An 18,534-nucleotide genomic window follows, 5' to 3' on the forward strand; every position below is an offset into this window, starting at 1 on the left:
ACCAGCTGAAAATGTGTATTTCAGTATGTGTCCAATGTGAGATCATTCCATACTAATTTATTTATTATATTAATATATTTATGTAGCTACTGCCATTTAGATTCTTCTCCATAAGTGAATGCAGGATTATTTGATCCACACAAAGCCAATTTGTGTCCCAAAGTTGAGTCCATCTCTCACATGAGAGAAGAATAGTTCAGGACGGCAGGAGGTGCAGAGAGTAGACTCTGATTGCTGTGGGATCCTGATGTCCTCCATGTGTTTGGGTTTAACTCAACCTCTCTCCAGCAGGACTCTAAATGACAATTCTCCACTGCTTGTTCAATCAAAAAAAAAAAAAAAAAAAAAAAAAATTATATATATATAAAAAAAACATTTCAAAGTACATTTAAAAAAACAATCCTCAAAAGCGCTTTACATGGTAAAAACCTTAGCAATACAAATACATAAAAATATACATGACCTATTCAACACGACAAAAACACAACTGACAAAATATGTTTTTAGGTAAGATTTAAAAATATCAAGCGAAGAATTAGAATTGGTCTGCATACAGTACATGTGCATCCATTTCCCAGTGGGCAACAATTAGTATTTGTTTCTGCTATATTCTAACAGAAATATATTACGCTTCAAATCAATCGCCTTAATTTGAGTGGTATTCATTACTGAGAGTCACTTCAGGGAGTGACGTGACCTCTGTGAGTGACAGAGGGATCAATGAAACAGCTCTCCGGTGTACAATTGAAGAGGACCAGGCCTCCGCTGGGTGACCTCTGATGTTTACCTGGTTGCGAGTCTGATGTCGACATAAGGTCTAGATGAGTCCATATGTCTAACACAGTCTTGGGTGTATGGCGTGACACTCTCGGGCCGAGTCTTGCTCCAGAGTAAAGCAGCACGGCCCAACAGAAGGACCGATCACACACATAATGTCTGCAGGCCTGCTGCCAAACACAGCTATTACATTGATGTGATACCTGGAAGATAATTTATGTAATATCTTTATAAGATGATATTATATATAAACGATTATGTAAGCACAGCATAACAATGACAGCACCACTGAGAATAACTATAATAAAGTATAAAATATTTAGATATTATCTTAAGTTATGTCTGTGTATGATCCATCAATGGGGGCTATCAGAGCTGGGTACATTACTTACAAATTGTTACATTTCAATTATACATTTTAGGTAACATTGTCAGACTACTTTTAGATTACTTTAAGGGACACTGATTTAAACAGGATAATATGGTTCCATATTGATATTAAAATACCAAGAAAATATATTCCATTCGTTGTTATGAACAACATAAAGTGAATTAAGCATTGCATTGTGTCAAGTTTTCCCAAACTGGGTGAGTTTAATGGTAATCTAATAATTAAGTCATACAAATGTCAAACTAAAAAAAATCATTTAAAAATTACATCAATCAAAATAAAAACACTTGATAAAAAATGAAATATTTAGTTTACCTTCATCTAATGTAGGCCTTTTATAAATAAAAAATAAATAAATAGGGAGAATCAATAAATTATGAATAATCTGTTGCTATTGTGTGAATATGTGTAAACAAGTAATCAATAACAAAGTAACTGTAGCCTGATTATGAGTATTTTATAATGTAATTTAATCTAATTACAAGCACCTAATTTTAATTTTACTACATGTAATCAGTTATTACCCAGCTCTGCCTACAGTATATATTAAATATTAATGTATCATTATATAAATATTAAGTTATTATTAATTTATTAAATATAAACTGTCATATTTGAAAGCACTAAACCATGTAATAAAATAAATGCTAATGAAAGGGTTTAAAATATTTAGAACACTCTAAAACATCATCACACAGGCAAAAACATGCCATTATATAATATGTGGTATACAATGTATATTAATTAAATTAATAATAACTTTTATTATTAATAAACTGTAATACATTTTAGTTTATTTGGCTATGATATTTGTTGCATCTCTCACACTTTATATTCGTGAACGGCTGAATACTGAATACACCTAGGACTAATTAAGCTTAATAAACCCCTCTCACGGCTCAACTGATCTTATCACTGTGTTTAGTTTACTCCTCTAGTACTGGAGTGATGCGAAATGACTTGCAGGTTAATTTCCTTCTCCACTTCCTTTGAAGTGATGTATTGAAGTTTCCTTTTCCCCAATGCCATTCGCAGTGCTCTTCAAACTGAACAAGTCAGCTCCCTTCAGACTGAAATCTCATCTAAGTCCACTTCACTGAGAATTCATGGTCAAATGGAATGCACCTTTTGATTTCCCTTTCCTGTTTCAGGTTATATGAATACATTCTTCCCATGTATCTAACTTGAAGCTTTAAGTGAATCAGTACATAGTTGCAGATCTAAACCTAATCTAGCAATTACATAGTTATTTGGGTGAACGAAACTTGTCCATTAAATGTTTAAACCTGTCAAATTGTGTTAAAAGCAAATAGTCTATTTGTAGTAGCATTACGATTTATGGCATTGTGATGTGACTCACCTGCATGTGCCACTCCAATCACCTTTGCTACAGGGTCAGTGAAGAGCAGCGGGATGCAATCGGCTCCTGGTGCTGTTATGGCAACCCCCACCTGATTGGTCACCATTGCGTCACCCACACATCACTGGCATGATTACACTGACGTCAGCGACAAAGACACATGCAATCAATATGTAGAAATATCAGTCAATGCCTGATGTATCAAAAATGATACAAAACATTAAAAACATACAAAAACAATTTTTATATATTTAATAAACTGCTATAATATGTATATTATATATATATATATATATATATATATATATATATATATATATATATATATATATATATATATATATATAAGATTTTTCATACTATTATTTATTATGGCAGACTTTACAGGGTTAATAATAATATTTAAATTCAAATAAACTCATATGTACACTATTTATAATTGTGCACTAAACTAATTTCAAGAATGCATGCATGAGAATTTAAAACAAATGTTTTATAAGATCATAACTTTATAAAAAAAAAAAACTTGTAAAAAATGATTAATGTTAAAGATCAGTCAGTGAGGCAGTATTCAAAATAATGCAGAAAATGTATAGGCATGTATATAGAGTTGCTTTCTTATAGATTGTCTACCTTTATGAGGTTGAACTGTTTTGGGTGAAATCCCGCGTGCAGGCCGAGCCTCTGGAGGTTCTCAGACACCACGGCTCTGGGGTCTTTACGCCGCGGGTTACAGAAGAGGTTGAGTGAGCTCATGTTGAGTGAGTACTGATGTAGGATATACCTCCGGTACGAGTGGAGAAGCCATGACCCAAGCAGTCTTTTAATGAGAAAGAAAGAGACATAGACTGACAGTCTGGAAGGCATTAAAATGATGAAATAACATTGTATTAATATATTTGAGCTTCTTCTTTGTCTAGACTCCAACTCAGCTCACTCTTGACATTCACACTGTCTACATCAGGTGCCTCCTGAGTCCCTTTAAACAGAATTGAAGGAGTTCCCATCTATGTAACATACTCACTTTCTGTATGTCCTGTACCATCTGTTCCAAATTATCCATTTGGATCATATTTGATACTTGAATTTCTAAGGCATAACAAGAATCTAAATGATCAAAACTTCGCTGAAAAACCTGTTGTTCAGTCTTCTGTGTGCCTGTTGTCACCTGATTGATAGGTCATACTTTGTAGGAAGTACAAAAATGTGCATGCTTAATGGCCACATCTGTAAAAGGCCTTTTAGTATATTTCTAAATATTTCGGTTTGTGGTACAGTGTCTTTTTCCTGTGAAAACTTTAATGATTTTAGTAAAAGTAAGAATAACATTTCTATTGTTATAAATATTGCAAGTTGAACATATATACATATATACAGAATGAATCAACTCAGGTTTACTTGATTATCCAAACATCATTTTAAATAAATAATCATGTTAAAATGTGAGTATCAAATGTGATGCATCAGGTTTTTTGAGGAAAATTTGTTCATCTGTTAATCATCATTGTATTGCTTGCATTGAATTATATGCTTTGATCTAAAAAAAAAAAAAAACCTACACAGCTTTCTTTGATCATAAAACCATTTAATTAAGCATCTAAATACCATTTTAGGAAGGGACAACTGATATAAATGTGCATTTTATTAAGTTGTCTATAATACTGTGATTAAAATCATAAGTATTCAGAATTAACTTGTTGTTATTTAAATAACAACATTTGCACCAAATTGCACATTTTTGTTCAGTTTGGGCCACTGATTAAAATGAATGTGTTTTTCCGCATTGAAAGTAAGCTCTGTATTGTTCCATATTCTCTCAGTTTTTCTAAATGTTTAATTCAATACTTATTATTTCCCAGGTTTAAATGTATTATAGGTATATTTATTATTCCAAATGAAATTCTGCCAGTACTCAGGTTCAGGATTCATGTATCACTAGTTCTGAGATCTGAGAACCGTGACGTCTCCTCTGAGCGCTGGTCGGTGCTGTAGAGACGTGCTGAGCTCTCGTGCAGCGTCGGCTGTGCTCTGACCCGAGGGACAGCACTCACACTCACAGGACAGACTGTCAAACATCACACTGTCCTCGAACTCATAAGCAGAGGTGAAGAGGAGCTCCTGGTAGACCTGAAACAACCCTCTCCCGCGGCTCGAAGTCACAATCTTCACCTTACTGATGTCCTCTTTGTCTGTTTGAATGAGTATAAGGCGGCTGAGAGCGAGCTCTTGCACAGGACCTGTGGGGAATTGCTGAAACCGATAAACATCTCCTGAAGTGAGCTTCTAGGAAATCTGCCCGTCCCCACGGAGCTCTCTGGATCCGCGATGAAGAAGACCGGCTCTCGTGAGCAATTCCGGGTCAATGCACAGAACTGGCTGATGCGCTCTTTCACACAAATGTCGTGTCGTGAAGAGCGGACGTGTGTGAGATCCACGAGAGTTACTGCAGCCATCTCTGATCATCACGCGCGGCGCACACGCGTTTGTTTTGATGGGATAGAGGTAATGTGAACGTGCAAACATAACACACCTGGTTATGAATGTCAGAAACGAGGAACTTTTTTTTCTATTTATTATTATTAACCTCGAGAACAAAATTTCCTGCCCAGCACTTCCTGAAAAGCGCGTAGCTCCGCCCTCAGTGGAAACTCCTCTCCGGACGAGCTCGCACGTGCGGTGTACTACTTCAGGTGCAGAAGTGCAACACAAGTAGTCAATGTGCATGTGACATTACTCTGACACAGAATTTCCAGTGGGTTGCTACAGTTTGCTGATATTTCATCTAGGCCGCTAGCTGTTTATGAACATCCCATTGAAGAGTCTTGTTCTGAGACTGACACGGTCAATGAACCTTGCTTTGTTGTTATGAGGGAGAATTCCTGCTATGCTTTATATTTTCATGTCCTCATCAGTGCTGAGTATTAAATCTGGATTATGTAATCAGATTACAAAAATTAAGGAGACTACTTGAACTTAGAATAAATTACATTTTAAAATACTTTTAATCAGACTACAGTTATTTTTTGTATTGATTACACAATATTCACAGAATCCCTAATTCTTCTTTTCCATCTTTTAACTTTTCCTTTCTAAAACAGAGGTGCCATTCCTGGAGATCTACCTTCCTGCAGAGTTCAGTTCCACCTGTCTGTAATTATCAAGTGCTCCTTCAGATCACTCAGTTAGTTGGTTCAGTTGTGTTCGATCAGGGTTGGAGCTGAACTTTGCAGGTAGGTAGATATCCAGGAACAGGATTGAAGATCCCTGGCCAACTGCACATATACATTCAGAAATGCCTTGTCCAATAAACCACACTTACAGTCTTTACCCTTGATCACTTGACTACTTATATGACATATTTTCTGTATTTGGCCAAAGTGTTCAACTGAGGACGAAGAACACAAGTGTGTGTACAACTTTCATTATCTCATATAGGACACATTTTAATTTCTGGTGCTTCTAATTAAGTGATAAAAAGCAGTTGCAATTTATGTACAAAATAAATATAGGCTACTCACCTTTGCTCTAACAAAACATGTAGCACTTTGTTTTACTACCAAAGTACTGCATATGTAATAACTTATTTAACTTATATATTGCTAAGAGTTTTGTGAACTCTCGCGATCTTGGCAAAAAGTCTCACAATTTATTTCCACAACATGATGCATGATAAGATACACTAGGCATTAAATACCGCTCCGGAGCTTTTTTTGAGTGTGGATTTAGTGTGCATTAAGGGAACTGTACTTTTGGTGTGGGTATTTGGAAAAGGCACAAATCTTCCAGTTTTGTGGACATTAGCACAAAAAACAGTCACTATTTAGGCCACTCAGTTTTTAGTCTTAACATTTCAAAACTGCATCAACTTCTCAGGAACACATTAGCCTAATTTTTATTGAAATGATCACTCAGTAGGTTAACCATGTATTTTGTCTTTAAAAGGCTTTTGTCTTTCAAACACATTCAAATGCAGAAATTCACATTATTTCTTATTTACATGTAATCTTGGTTAATGGTCATATGCCTTTCAGGTAAACAAATAAAATATTTATCTGTTTTCTGAATGCTTGACAAAATGACAAATGACAATAATTTTAGAATGACAATTTATGATCGTTATAATTTTTTTAAAGCTAATATGTAAATTCCAGTCAGTTAAGAAACTTACTTGTCTCACTTTACCCGACGTCCCACTGTTGCTGAGCTCATGTTCATCACTCAGTCACTTCCTCGTAATTGTATGACGTGTCATAGTGACGAGTTGATTATCTGTTAACTAACTGAAGCACTTTGCAAAAACCGACGTGTGTCCAGCAGCCAACAGAGGGAGTACAATCACCAGATTATTTTGCCTTTACCATCTTCAGCAATGGCGCTCTGATTCTGATCTGAAATATATACAATAACCTCTCTATTAAAATTCACTCACGTTGCATATGGTCTTTTGATTTTGAACCTTGTGAATTACATGTACGATTAATGCAAAATCAATAAATAAATAAAAATGAAAGATCACAGCACATCAACAGCTTCCATTCTGCGTGAGATTCACATCCTGTATTTTAGGTTCGAGTCTTCTTTATTAAAATTCTTAAAAGTAATAATAATAATAATAATAGCCTAATAATAATAATAATAATAATGATAATAATAATAATAATGGTCAAATAGGCCACAACACAAAATTTTATATGAGTAGCCTATATCGAAATCGTTTTTATGTAAAGTGTAATATGTTTTGCATTACGCACCAAACTGCTAAATACATGAAATAATGTGTCTAGGTTTATTGTTGCGTTAATTATTTGAGTAGGCTATAAGTCATTCAGTAAATATTGTCACTGCACTGTGTTAACAATATTAGTCTGACTCACACTTCACACCAGACAGCGGACTCGTCACTTCAGGTTATTTGTCTGCTTTTAGACATAAAAACACACATCGCTTTTGCACATGAACTGTGGTCGCTCACTGGAGGCAGCTCGCTGTGGACTCGTGCACGCTGATCCGTGTCGCGCGCTCAGTCTCTCAGCGCGTGGAAGCAGCAGCAGCACTGAAGAGCGACGACGGGCAGCATTTCGCCATTCAGCTTGGTTCACGTTTCTTTCGCAGGATTATTACGCCGAATCGCACCGAGGCTTGATCGAGAGCGGTAAGAGTCCTCCTTCATTCCTCAGCGTTGCTGTTGTCTGTGTTTCTCTGTGTATTCCTGCGATAGCGTCTGCTGGTTCCCATTCTTCTCATTTCATCACACCGAGCTGAGCTCCATCACAGTGTTTCCCCCTATCGAGGCATCAACAACATTTAAGAGCGGTCTATTTACAATTTATTTACATCCTGTATTTCATTTTATTTATTTTTTTTCTTAAATCGCGTGGTTTCTCTTGAGACGGAATTCATATTATACTTGTTGGAATACTTGTTGAGACAGGATGTTTATCATAGACTGTTGAATGTTGAACATTTTATCAGTTTTGAAAGTTAAACGCGCGGATAATTTGTTTTGGATACACAGTTCACTGGAAAGAAAGCGACACCGACTTCACGAGGGACGTTATTTCGTTCATATAACACGAAACACAGTCACAAATAATACTTTATGATGTTTAGAAACTGTCTGGAGACAACATACGTTGGTGAAACTGCTTTGAAAAGTGAAGTGTTGAATGTCGGTTCATTTCTGTGGTTTGTTTTATTAATCACTGTGGTCTCGTGAGCGTCGGATGCTTCAGCTGCTCTGTAGAAGCGCCGATGCCCTTGATGTCATGTCACCTGGGCAACCGCTTCAGCACCATGGAGAGAGTTCTGAGGAGCCCAAGTTACTCTCATCCGCTACATTTAGAGGCTCGCTGATGATCAACTTTTGTGTTAGGCTATGTTTGTTGTGACACGTTTTATTTATTTTATATTTTTTAATAGGTAGGCTGTGTTTGCTTTGACACTAACAAAACAAGAAAAAACTTTTAAAGTCATGTGACATTCTAAATATGCAGCTAATGTTTTCTTTTATAGGACTGTTTTTCTTGTCCTCAAATTTGATTGGCTTACTGCATAGTAAATGTGCCTTGAGTGCTTGTTTGCATCGCATATAGAGACATTTTCATTAAAGGCAGGACTAGATATGAGGTGTGAAACACTTTACAAAAAGCCTATTTTTAAAGGGGTATCCAGATGCCCCTTTTCCACAAGTTGATATGATTTTGAATCTGTTTATAGTGAGGTGTTTTGGTGCATGTCCCTTTAAATGCTAATGAGCTCTTCTGACCACGCCCCTCTCTTTCATGGGGTGTAAACACTGGGTGGATTTTTATCATAGGGTGGTTGTGTACACACATTACTAACACACATTCATGTCCGAACAACATGTAAAAGTGAGTTTTGCATCCGATGACTCGTTTAAGTCAGACTTTAATTTTTGAATGAGTGCCTTAAGCGGCAGAGAACACACCACTCATTAATTACTTTGTTATTCGTTCATTGTGAGAGTTTAGGATTTGTGAAATACAGGTCACTGCCACATCGTACAATTTCCATTTGTCAGTGGGGCAAATTTGTTCACCAAATTGAACGCCACAAATTTGCGGAATGGAATTTCTCAGCCACCATCAGGGAAAGTTTCATCATCGTATAGATTCCTATTGTGATGGCTATTATTTTTTTGTGTGAATGGAAGGTTGTGTAATTTTTTATGTTCTTATGCAGTATACCTATGCTATGAACGCTTTCAGCGGGGGAGGGCAACCATACAGTATGTCGCTCCGTTTCCACTCACAAATATTGATACAGTCCGGCTTTGCTTGGTTTGACGCTTGGTTTGCTTCATTTGTAACTATTTTTGTTGACAGTGCAGCAAATCAACTAGTCAGTTCCTGTCACAGCTGTAATTACTGGATCTTAATTACTTGCTTGTTTGAATGTTGTGTAAAGCAGTATCATAGGTACTTGCAAAATGTACTTTTAATCTGAATAAAAACAATTACAGTCTGAATAGAATCATTACAATATATTGTTCATTGTATGTTCCAAAAGCTCCTAAAAGAACACAATAAATTCCTTTTGTTTTGCACACGCAAATTTCTGTTGACCTTTTAGTTACAGTGTCTATAAATCTTCACTGGCTGTCATTGCTATGACGCACTGAACACAGTATGTATTTGATATGACATTATTTTCCATTCTGAGTCAGTGAAGTATGTCAACAAGTACTATTCCTGAAATGATAGCAGATGAGTTCTTAATGTATGGACAAACAAAATCAGTGCAAAATAACCAAATCCACACTTTAATCCGAGCTGGCAGTAGGACCTACAGTGAAGACAAAATAAATGTTGAATGCTGGGCTTGCTATTTATTATAAAACATAAATAATATATTTCTAGACAGGGGTGCAACCGGCACAAGAGATTTCACTCTGCACCCCATCTGGTTCTGTGAAGCACAGTGAAATTAAAGAGGAGACTGGAATATCTTTTTGTTTGTTTATAAGTGCAGAAAGTATTTTTTTTGTATATTCTTTTAGTGTATATATATATATATATATATATATATATATATATATATATATATATATATATATATATATATTCATGAATGGTATATAGTCATATATGCATGAACTGGTGTATAAACATGCAGTCAGATTGTTGCAAACAAACTGACTGTTTATACATCGCAGATGGATCTTTAGAGGGAGATGGAGATGTAACAGGTGTACTGTAAGGAAGATGCAGGCTGTTTTAAGAAAACCTCAGATAATAGTCGCAGCATTTTTATTGCTGCTGCTTTCCTATAAAAGGTGCTGTAAAGATAGAAAGAGATGCATTGAATACGCTGGTTGTGGAATTTGTCTCTGATAGAAATATCATGTAAATACGACTTTTATTTATTTATTTATTTAATTTTATTTGAAAAAGCTTGCACATGTTTTTCTGCACTTCATTCCTGGTCATTAGAAATAAGCATTCCCATCTGTATTGACTTCATGGCAGATTCATGAATATGAAACACTGCATCACATTGTGATTGTTTTAATAGCATCATGCCAATACTACAGTTAAGATTTGAAAGCTATAACAAAGCCTAAGAAAGTCCTGGAAAGATTCCCTCACGCACTCATATTGTTTACAAATGCAGTCATATAACAAAAGAATGCCATAATGATGTTTTCCCTCTCAAATTAAATTATCCTCAGTAACTAGATTAGGATTTTAGTTTGTTTCAATACTTTCCACTGAGTCTGTTTTTTACATCTTTGAATCATCCGTGAGAGTAAAAGGTCCCATTGCTGGCCAGTATATTTGCAAAAAAAAAAAAAAAAAGAGTATCTAATTAGGCCCAAATGCAGGTATTTCTTCTACAGGCGGCTTTCTCATTAACTGTTACTTGTAGCACTGCGTGAACTTCCAAATAAAACATAAATTGTAAAGATCGTCTGAGGAAAATTGCAGTCACCAGGTGTCTGTGCTGATATATTTTTAATAGGTGTGCTGTTGACTCAAAGTCACTCTGGAAGCAGACACACAATCTCTTTAAAGAAATATTCACCCTAAAATGGAAAATCTGCTGAAATTTTACTCAACCTCAGGCTATCCAAGATGTAGATGAGGTTTTTTTCTTCATCAGAACAGATTTGGGTAAATTTAGCATTCCATCACTTGCTCACCTATGGATGTTCTGGAGTGAATGGGTGCCGTCAGAATGGGAGTCCAAACAGCTGATAAGATCATCACAATAATCCACAACACCCCAGAACATCAATTAATGTCTTGTGAGGTGAAAAGCTGCATGTTTATAATAAACAAATTCATGACTAAGGTGTAATTTAACTGGCCAAAAATAGTGTCCATAATTCATAATTATGCTTCCTCCAGTGAAAAAGTGTATTCCACGTTTTCCAATCACATCAAAATCCACCAACATACAGTATTTGTTTAAAATTGTTTTGATCCGTGCATATTTCTCTCCTGATTTAGACAAGATAACTTTTTCACTGGAGGATTAAATATTATAGAAGGAACCATATTTTACAATTTGAATATAATCATACAATTTGAATATAACTCAATTTTAATGATGAATCAGTTTTTATCAACTTTTATTTTCTTTGTGGATTACTTGTGGATTACTGTGATATTTTTATCAGCTGTTTGGACTCTCATTCTGACGGCACCCATTCACTGCAGATGATCCAACAGTGCGCAGGTGATTTAATGCTAAATTTCTCCAAATCTATTTTGATGAAGAAACAAACTCATCTACAATGGCCTGAGGTGAGTAAATTTTCATTTTTGGTTGAACTATTCCTTTAATCGTGTGTTTAAAGACTAAATTCTTAATCTTTCCTCTTCTCATATTTCATGTCACACTTTCCCTTACAGATTTAGGACACTGTGACGTTGATGCTATTCTGCAAGGCACACTTTTCCTCGCTTTACAAGCTGCCTCCTCAGTTTAGCAATACTAGCTGTTATTAGAATGATTTCATCTAGACCCCCTGTACTTTAACACATGATCATGACCGCTGTTGACGAGACTGTAATTGGCCCAATGTGCCGTGTCCGAATGAGCGGTCTGAAGCCACTGTATCTCACTGCATCTCAAAGCAGCAGTTATGAAAGCCTCCTTTGATGTTAGGATGTTTTTCTGGGACGGCTTTTCTGCCACAATAAGCAGCGTTATCCATTGGAGGGGGCTGTGAGCCCCGAAGTAAGGCTTGGCAACAAATCAAGTTATAATTTAATTTATATGGAGATCCATGGAATAAAGCGAGCAGGAAATGCAATTTGCAGCCTCTCAGATCTCTGAATAAACATTGCTGGGTTAGTACAGGACCCGAGGAGCCCCTTCAGCGAGAGCCAAACTGGTGGCTCGCAGATCTGTTGTGTGGCTGCTTCCAAACACAGTTGGGAGTAGAAACAATTTGCACTCAGAATTTGCTAGTAAATTTCACAATTAATTACAAAGAAACCGCAAGTAATACACTGAATTAAGAGTAAAAAAAATAAAATAAAAAATTGAAGTAGAAACTTGTTGCAATTATGTGCAGTCAATTATTGACTAAGGATCATGAAACAATTAGAAGAGACATTAAGAAACCAAAAAGGGCAGATTTTTGTTTACTCCTGCACAATAAAACAATTTAATGATAGTTTGCCACCTTGTAAAATCTGGATTCTGAATTAAATCTATTAAAGTACCGAGGTATATAGACAGCTATACTAATTAAACTCCAGTGAGCAGCAATAGGGAAATGCTTTTCTTTTTAAAGAGAGCTGTTTACAATAATTAACTGTGAATGACTGTATTTGCCTTCTATTCAACACGCTTTTGTTGTAATTACACATTGTAAGTGGTAAAATTAATTGTCCATGGGTGGGTTTTACAGTGTTATTTTATTCTCGTTGATTGCTGAACGGCAGGGTCTGGCTGTTAAAATGGACGATTCTTTCCTCATCTCTCTTGGGTTTTCATGTCAGTTAAAAAGTCAAGATTTTCTGGAGACTGCACTGGAATTTTTTGTTTTGTTTTCAGGACAGAGTGCTGCATGACTTCAGCTATGTTACTTTGCCTGTAGAGGTGCATTTGCTTAGTCTCTAACTGACAGGGGTGCTATGGAAAAGAAACAGACCGTCTGTCTCCCCATTACCAGTCTGTGGCCAGAGACAGATTATAATTCGCACACACAAACCTCTGCCTGCAAACAGTGCAGCAGGCAGTGATGCAGAAGCCTTCAGGAATGGGAGTTAATGGTCTTTGCTGTGTGTGTCTCTCTCATTTGGTTATTCAATCCTTCCATTCTGCATGCTTTACTGCAAGAGGGATGTGAAAGGGGAAAAAAACCCTCTCAGTGTGGGTTTGCTTCTACACTGCTGGGAAAATTATTTTTAGAGTTATTATTATCACTGTAAAAAATTTGTATTATTGAGCATGCTGTATTTTTACTGTATTTTTGCTCAAACTGTTTTATTCAAATTCAAATTGCTCAAACATTTTATTACTGTGTTCAGTTTGAAGTTTTTTTTTTTTTGGATTGCAATCTTGCACTTTTGAATTATATTTATTATCTTCTATTATAGAAGCATATTTGGTTACTCTATACAATATATGGATAAGCTAAACTTGACTCTTAAAGAAATAAATCACCCAAATATTAGCATTTGCTAAAATGTTACTTTTATAGAAGATGTAAATTTGTATTTTCCTTAATCAGGAAAGAATTGGAGAAAAATTATCTTTACATCACTTGCTCTGCAGTGAATGGGTGCCATCAGAATGAAAGTCCAAACAGCTGTTAAAAACATCACAATAATCCACAAGTAATCCACACCACTCCAATCCATCAATTAATATCTTGTGAAGTAAAAAGCTGCATGTTTGTAAGAATCAAATCCATCATTAACATGTTTTAAAGTTCAAATCATTGCTTCCAGCTAAAATACGAGTCCTCTAGACATAATATTAAATTCTCCAGTGAAAAAGTCATCTTGTCTGAATCAGGAGAGAAGTATGCACAGATTAAGCACTGTTTACCAGTCAAACACAGCCCAAAACAGTTGTAAACAAATATGTCGGTGGAGTTTGATGAGAGAGGATAACACTGGAAGAAGAGTTGATATGGATTATGGACTGCTATTTTGTTTGTAATGTGTATTTAGTCTGTTTTTTATGTGTTTCTTTTTTCCAGTTTCATTTCAAAAGTAGGTCCTCCTCGCTGTGGCAGCCACTGTCCTGACCCTGCACTGCATCACTGGACATGCATAGATTGAATAAGATGGTATCTCTCCAGGCGGAGAGTATCAGATTGTGCTATTGCCTTGTTTTACATTAGGTCTTGGTTTTACTCCAGGTTTTAGAGCTTGCAGCACAACTCAGATAACCTGATTTGAGCTGATCTGGAAGATATAACAAAGTGAAAATGCGAGTTCATACTAAGTGCACAGAGCACGTTTGATATAAGCAATGCTCACAAAATATTTGCGATGATGGCAAAAACAATGAAAAATAAAGCAATATGAATTTAATGTGCTTTCTCTGCCAATATCATTTGGTGTGACTATAGGATACACCCAAATGTGAACAGTTGAAATGTTAGATTGCGTCATGAACAGTGTTTCAGTCCAACACACCTGGACTCATTCTGTCTAAAGCCAAGTGTCTCTTTGGAATTACATCGACTGCTCTCCAAATTATTTTACTGTTTTTTTTTTACTCTTTGAATGAGCTGTAAGAGAAGGTTAGCTTTTCTTCTTTATTTACCTTTAAAAGGCTAGATTTTAACAGATTTAACAGAAGAACGCTGTGCAAATGATGGCTAATGATTTTTACCATTTACAATGAATCAGTGGACAAATATTGCAAGATTGCACTGATATGCTAAGATACGAACATCCTTTCAAAGATGACTTTCATCTCCTCTGTCTCTGTCCTCTTCAAGGACAATGGCTTTGAAAGGAGGGGGAGGGGAGACAGTGGAGATATAAGAAGAGTTGGACCACTGACACATACACATTACTGGCCTCAAATATATGCATGCACTAATCGTTCAAAATTTGGGTCAAGATTTTTTGGAAATACATTAATTCGGCATGGATGCATGCAGAATTGACAAAAAGACAGTTATAAAAATATTTCTATATAAAATATTTCAGCTTTGCCTTCACAGAAATTAATATGTTTTTACTGTATTTTAAATCAAGTAAATGCAGCCTTGGAGAGCAGAAGAGACTTCTGTACATGTTTAATAAAAACTTCATTATAATAACAACAACAAATTAATCATAAAAAGCATTATATTCGTTTGAGTCAGTGCTCTAACACTAAGGCAGCTGGTTATGTCATATCTCAGCCAGATAACTAGATTTTAGTGCTCTTCCACCTCCAAAATCCCATTTATTTAACCCCTGCCTAGCTCCTCGTCATCCTCTGCTCTGCTGCAGGTGATGAGAGGTGATGAAGACAGGTCTGTGAATAGCCCACAGCTCCACAGCTCGGAGCCCCATGTTAGTTGATAGGATTTCTCTAGACATTAAAGGCCAGTAAGCAGAAAGGCTGTGTGCTTTCTCTTCCAGCTGAACTGCTGAGTGATCAGAGGAGAGTCTCTATAGCCTCGGTAAACACAGACAGCCTTTTGCATTCAACTCTCTAATGAAACAACGTCAGCACTGATAGTGTTGGAGCAGGGTACACCTCACAGCCGAAATCTCATCTCCGTTCCATTTCTCTTACCTAGATTGCTTCAGGGATAGATCTAACCCGAAAGGGCCAGACCAATACCTTAAAAGAGAGAACAAAGTGAGTCATGTGTAGATTGAAGTGCTGCAGTTTCTCTCTCTATCATCGAGAGAGAGACCGGAGACTGGCACGGGGTTTGGCACACGTGTTGAGTAAAAACTAGTTTAAAATATAGGTAATATGGTTGTGACGTAGTTATTTATAGATTATTTAAATGATTTAGCAAATTAAAAATTATTTGTTTGACAGCACTAAAACATATACAGAAAATATATACAATGCACGATCATACTGACAATTAGAGCCTTTTAATCTGATTTTACGAACTTATTCTCTTTCTGACAATAGTTTGAGCAAAATCATCAGTAAGCCACAAATATAAATATGTCTGTTAAGCTATTTGTAAAAGCAACCTCTGTGAGATGTGAAAGTTTCTTTAAAGCAAATAAACCATTATGAATCAGTTCTTCCTGTTCGGACAGATAATGAAATTAAAGATACATTAAAGTCATCTGGAATTCAAATGGACCTTATTTACTTTCCTAAAGATTTATTCTAGGCCATATTGTGGATGATTCGTCACTACACATTATTTCACAGGAAAATAAAAATGTTGTCATATTAATCTTCAATCAAAATGTGAAAACTTTACCTGAAACAGCTTTTGTCGTGTTACTTATAATTGTCAAAAAAGCGATCACATTTAGTTTTTATTACATACAAATGGAGTCATTAGGTGCGTCCCAATTCGCATACTTGAGAACTATATAGTCATTTTGTAGTATAAACAGTGAGAGTAGTGTGAGTCGAACACTTCAAACCCTCAGCTGTCTCAGCTTTCCTTAGACAACAACACTTGATAACAAAATGATTGTATAAATTAGACAGTTGACTACATAGTGAATAGTGTATAATATGTCGTTCAGAACTCACATATGGTCTTGTTTAGTTCTGAATTGTAATGGACTTTCCACCATCCAATTTCACATGAAGATGTCAGATTACTGCAGTAAAATGGATTGAGAATACCAATTCACCTCGCCTTTACTGTCACCTCTCGCTTCTGTGAATTAATTAGTGGTGAGTGTTGTATTATAATGATGGGGAATTGAATTGTCTTTGATTTTGGCTGATCAGTGTGAGGCGAGCATCAGTGAAAGGAAGAGATCAGCACATAAATGCTGATCTACACATGTACCTGCCATGGATATGACACCTCCTCAACTGGGAATTTAACAGGTTGCTAAGCAACAAGCACAAGCCTTCTTGGAAGGCTTGAATCTTAATTGGTCCGACTGGTCAGTCCTTTTTTATTTATTTATATATTTACAGTGCATTTCTTATTTTGATGACAAGGTCACAGATAGGAACACAGACACAGAAAAACACGTTGGAGCTTCATAAATGAAACATGAGCAAACCTCCCGCGCGGTCCAATCTACCTCAAACTATTTATGTGGACACACTCGCTCAGTTTTCCCTCAAGCATGAAAGAGCAGCACCTGAGGACTACAGAGTGTGTTTTCCAATGCAATGAAGATCTCAGGCGTTCAGAGGGTGAACTCGAGGTTCAGACCTAACTGCCTTTGTAATTTCACTCCTGAAGCATCAAGCCTCACGCTGAATGAAAAGTCATTGTTGAAGTGCCACTCGGTTTTTATGATGATCCAGATGGGAACTATATCTAGGATTTATTCAGATGCTCTAAGATTGGGAATAAAAGAAATACCGGATGCAAATGATTTCCATGACATTTGGTTTCATTAGCACTTCTTGAACATCTTCATTCGTTTCTGCGAGTACATTTCTCTGAGAGTGTCTACCGAAGCTACAGCAGCACAGCAGAAGAAACTGTGTCAGCCCAGTCGTGAGCTTGTGCCTGAATTGGATGTGATGAGGGAGAAAGAATGGGTGCACTGAAATAATAAAAGACAATAAACAGACAACACATCTTTCTATTGCAGTGTCCCTGCTGGCTGCACACAACAACAAATGCAGAGAGCGACCATTGTGCTCCGTTTTGTGAATAAATTGCTCTTGTAAGACATTTTTTTTTAAATAAATTGGTCAGACAGACTCACAAAGACTTAATGTTACCAAAAAGTCACATTGTTTTTGCTTAGTGTGTTTGTTAAGTATAGTGTTCTTGTACAATCTGACAAACACGGCTGTACGGTGTGCTATTTAAACCACCATTCAAAGGTTTCTTATGATCTCCAAGGCTGCATTTTTTTGGGATCAAAAATACAATAAAAACAGTAATATTGTGAAATATTATTACAATTTAAAATAACTTTTAATAGTGCTATCAAATGATTAATCGCGGTTAATCGCATCCAGAATAATAGTTTTTCGTTTACGTATAACATATGTGAATTTACTCTTCATATTTATTATGTATATATAAATACACACACATGCATGTATATATTTAATAAAAAATTGTTAGGTTTATATATTAAATATTTGTATATATAATTATGTTAATACATGTATTTGTTTTTTTAAATGGGTGTGTAATTATATAAACAATAAATATACACAGTACAGAGTATATTATGTGAACAAAAACTAAAATTATACATCAATCGCAATGAATAGTTTGACAGCACTAATTTTTAAATATAATTTATTCCTGTGATTTACTCCATTACTCCAGTCTTGATGTCACATGATCTTCCAGAAATGATTCATATATAATGATTTCCAGCTCAAGAAAAATTTCTGACTATTATTAATGTTGAAAAGAGTTTTTATGTTGAATGTTTTTGCGGAA

The 18,534-nt window shown here is 35.8% G+C and overlaps 2 protein-coding genes across 3 annotated transcripts in view; one reads left to right on the forward strand and one right to left on the reverse strand.

The window, feature by feature from the left end:
* Positions 1-460: 460 nt before the first annotated feature.
* Positions 461-4,450, reverse strand: LOC113109023 (laccase domain-containing protein 1). The gene is given in 5 exon segments (XM_074559929.1): positions 461-980; positions 2,529-2,642; positions 2,645-2,666; positions 3,162-3,284; positions 3,287-4,450. Coding segments are annotated over 5 exon segments (363 nt in total). The 5' UTR covers positions 3,374-4,450; the 3' UTR covers positions 461-963.
* Positions 4,451-4,928: 478 nt separating this feature from the next.
* The window catches only part of enox1 (ecto-NOX disulfide-thiol exchanger 1), a 94,475-nt gene continuing 80,869 nt past the window's right edge, over positions 4,929-18,534 (forward strand). The window contains exon 1 of one of the 2 annotated variants that reach the window (XM_026272496.1): positions 4,929-5,030. The gene's annotated coding sequence lies outside the window, so the exon portion shown is untranslated. Of the gene's footprint in view, positions 5,031-7,459; positions 7,681-18,534 lie in introns of those variants that run through there. The other variant, XM_026272495.1, reaches the window with a different exon arrangement.

This window comes from Carassius auratus, chromosome 9 (assembly GCF_003368295.1).
Source record: "Carassius auratus strain Wakin chromosome 9, ASM336829v1, whole genome shotgun sequence".
NCBI lineage: Eukaryota > Metazoa > Chordata > Actinopteri > Cypriniformes > Cyprinidae > Carassius > Carassius auratus.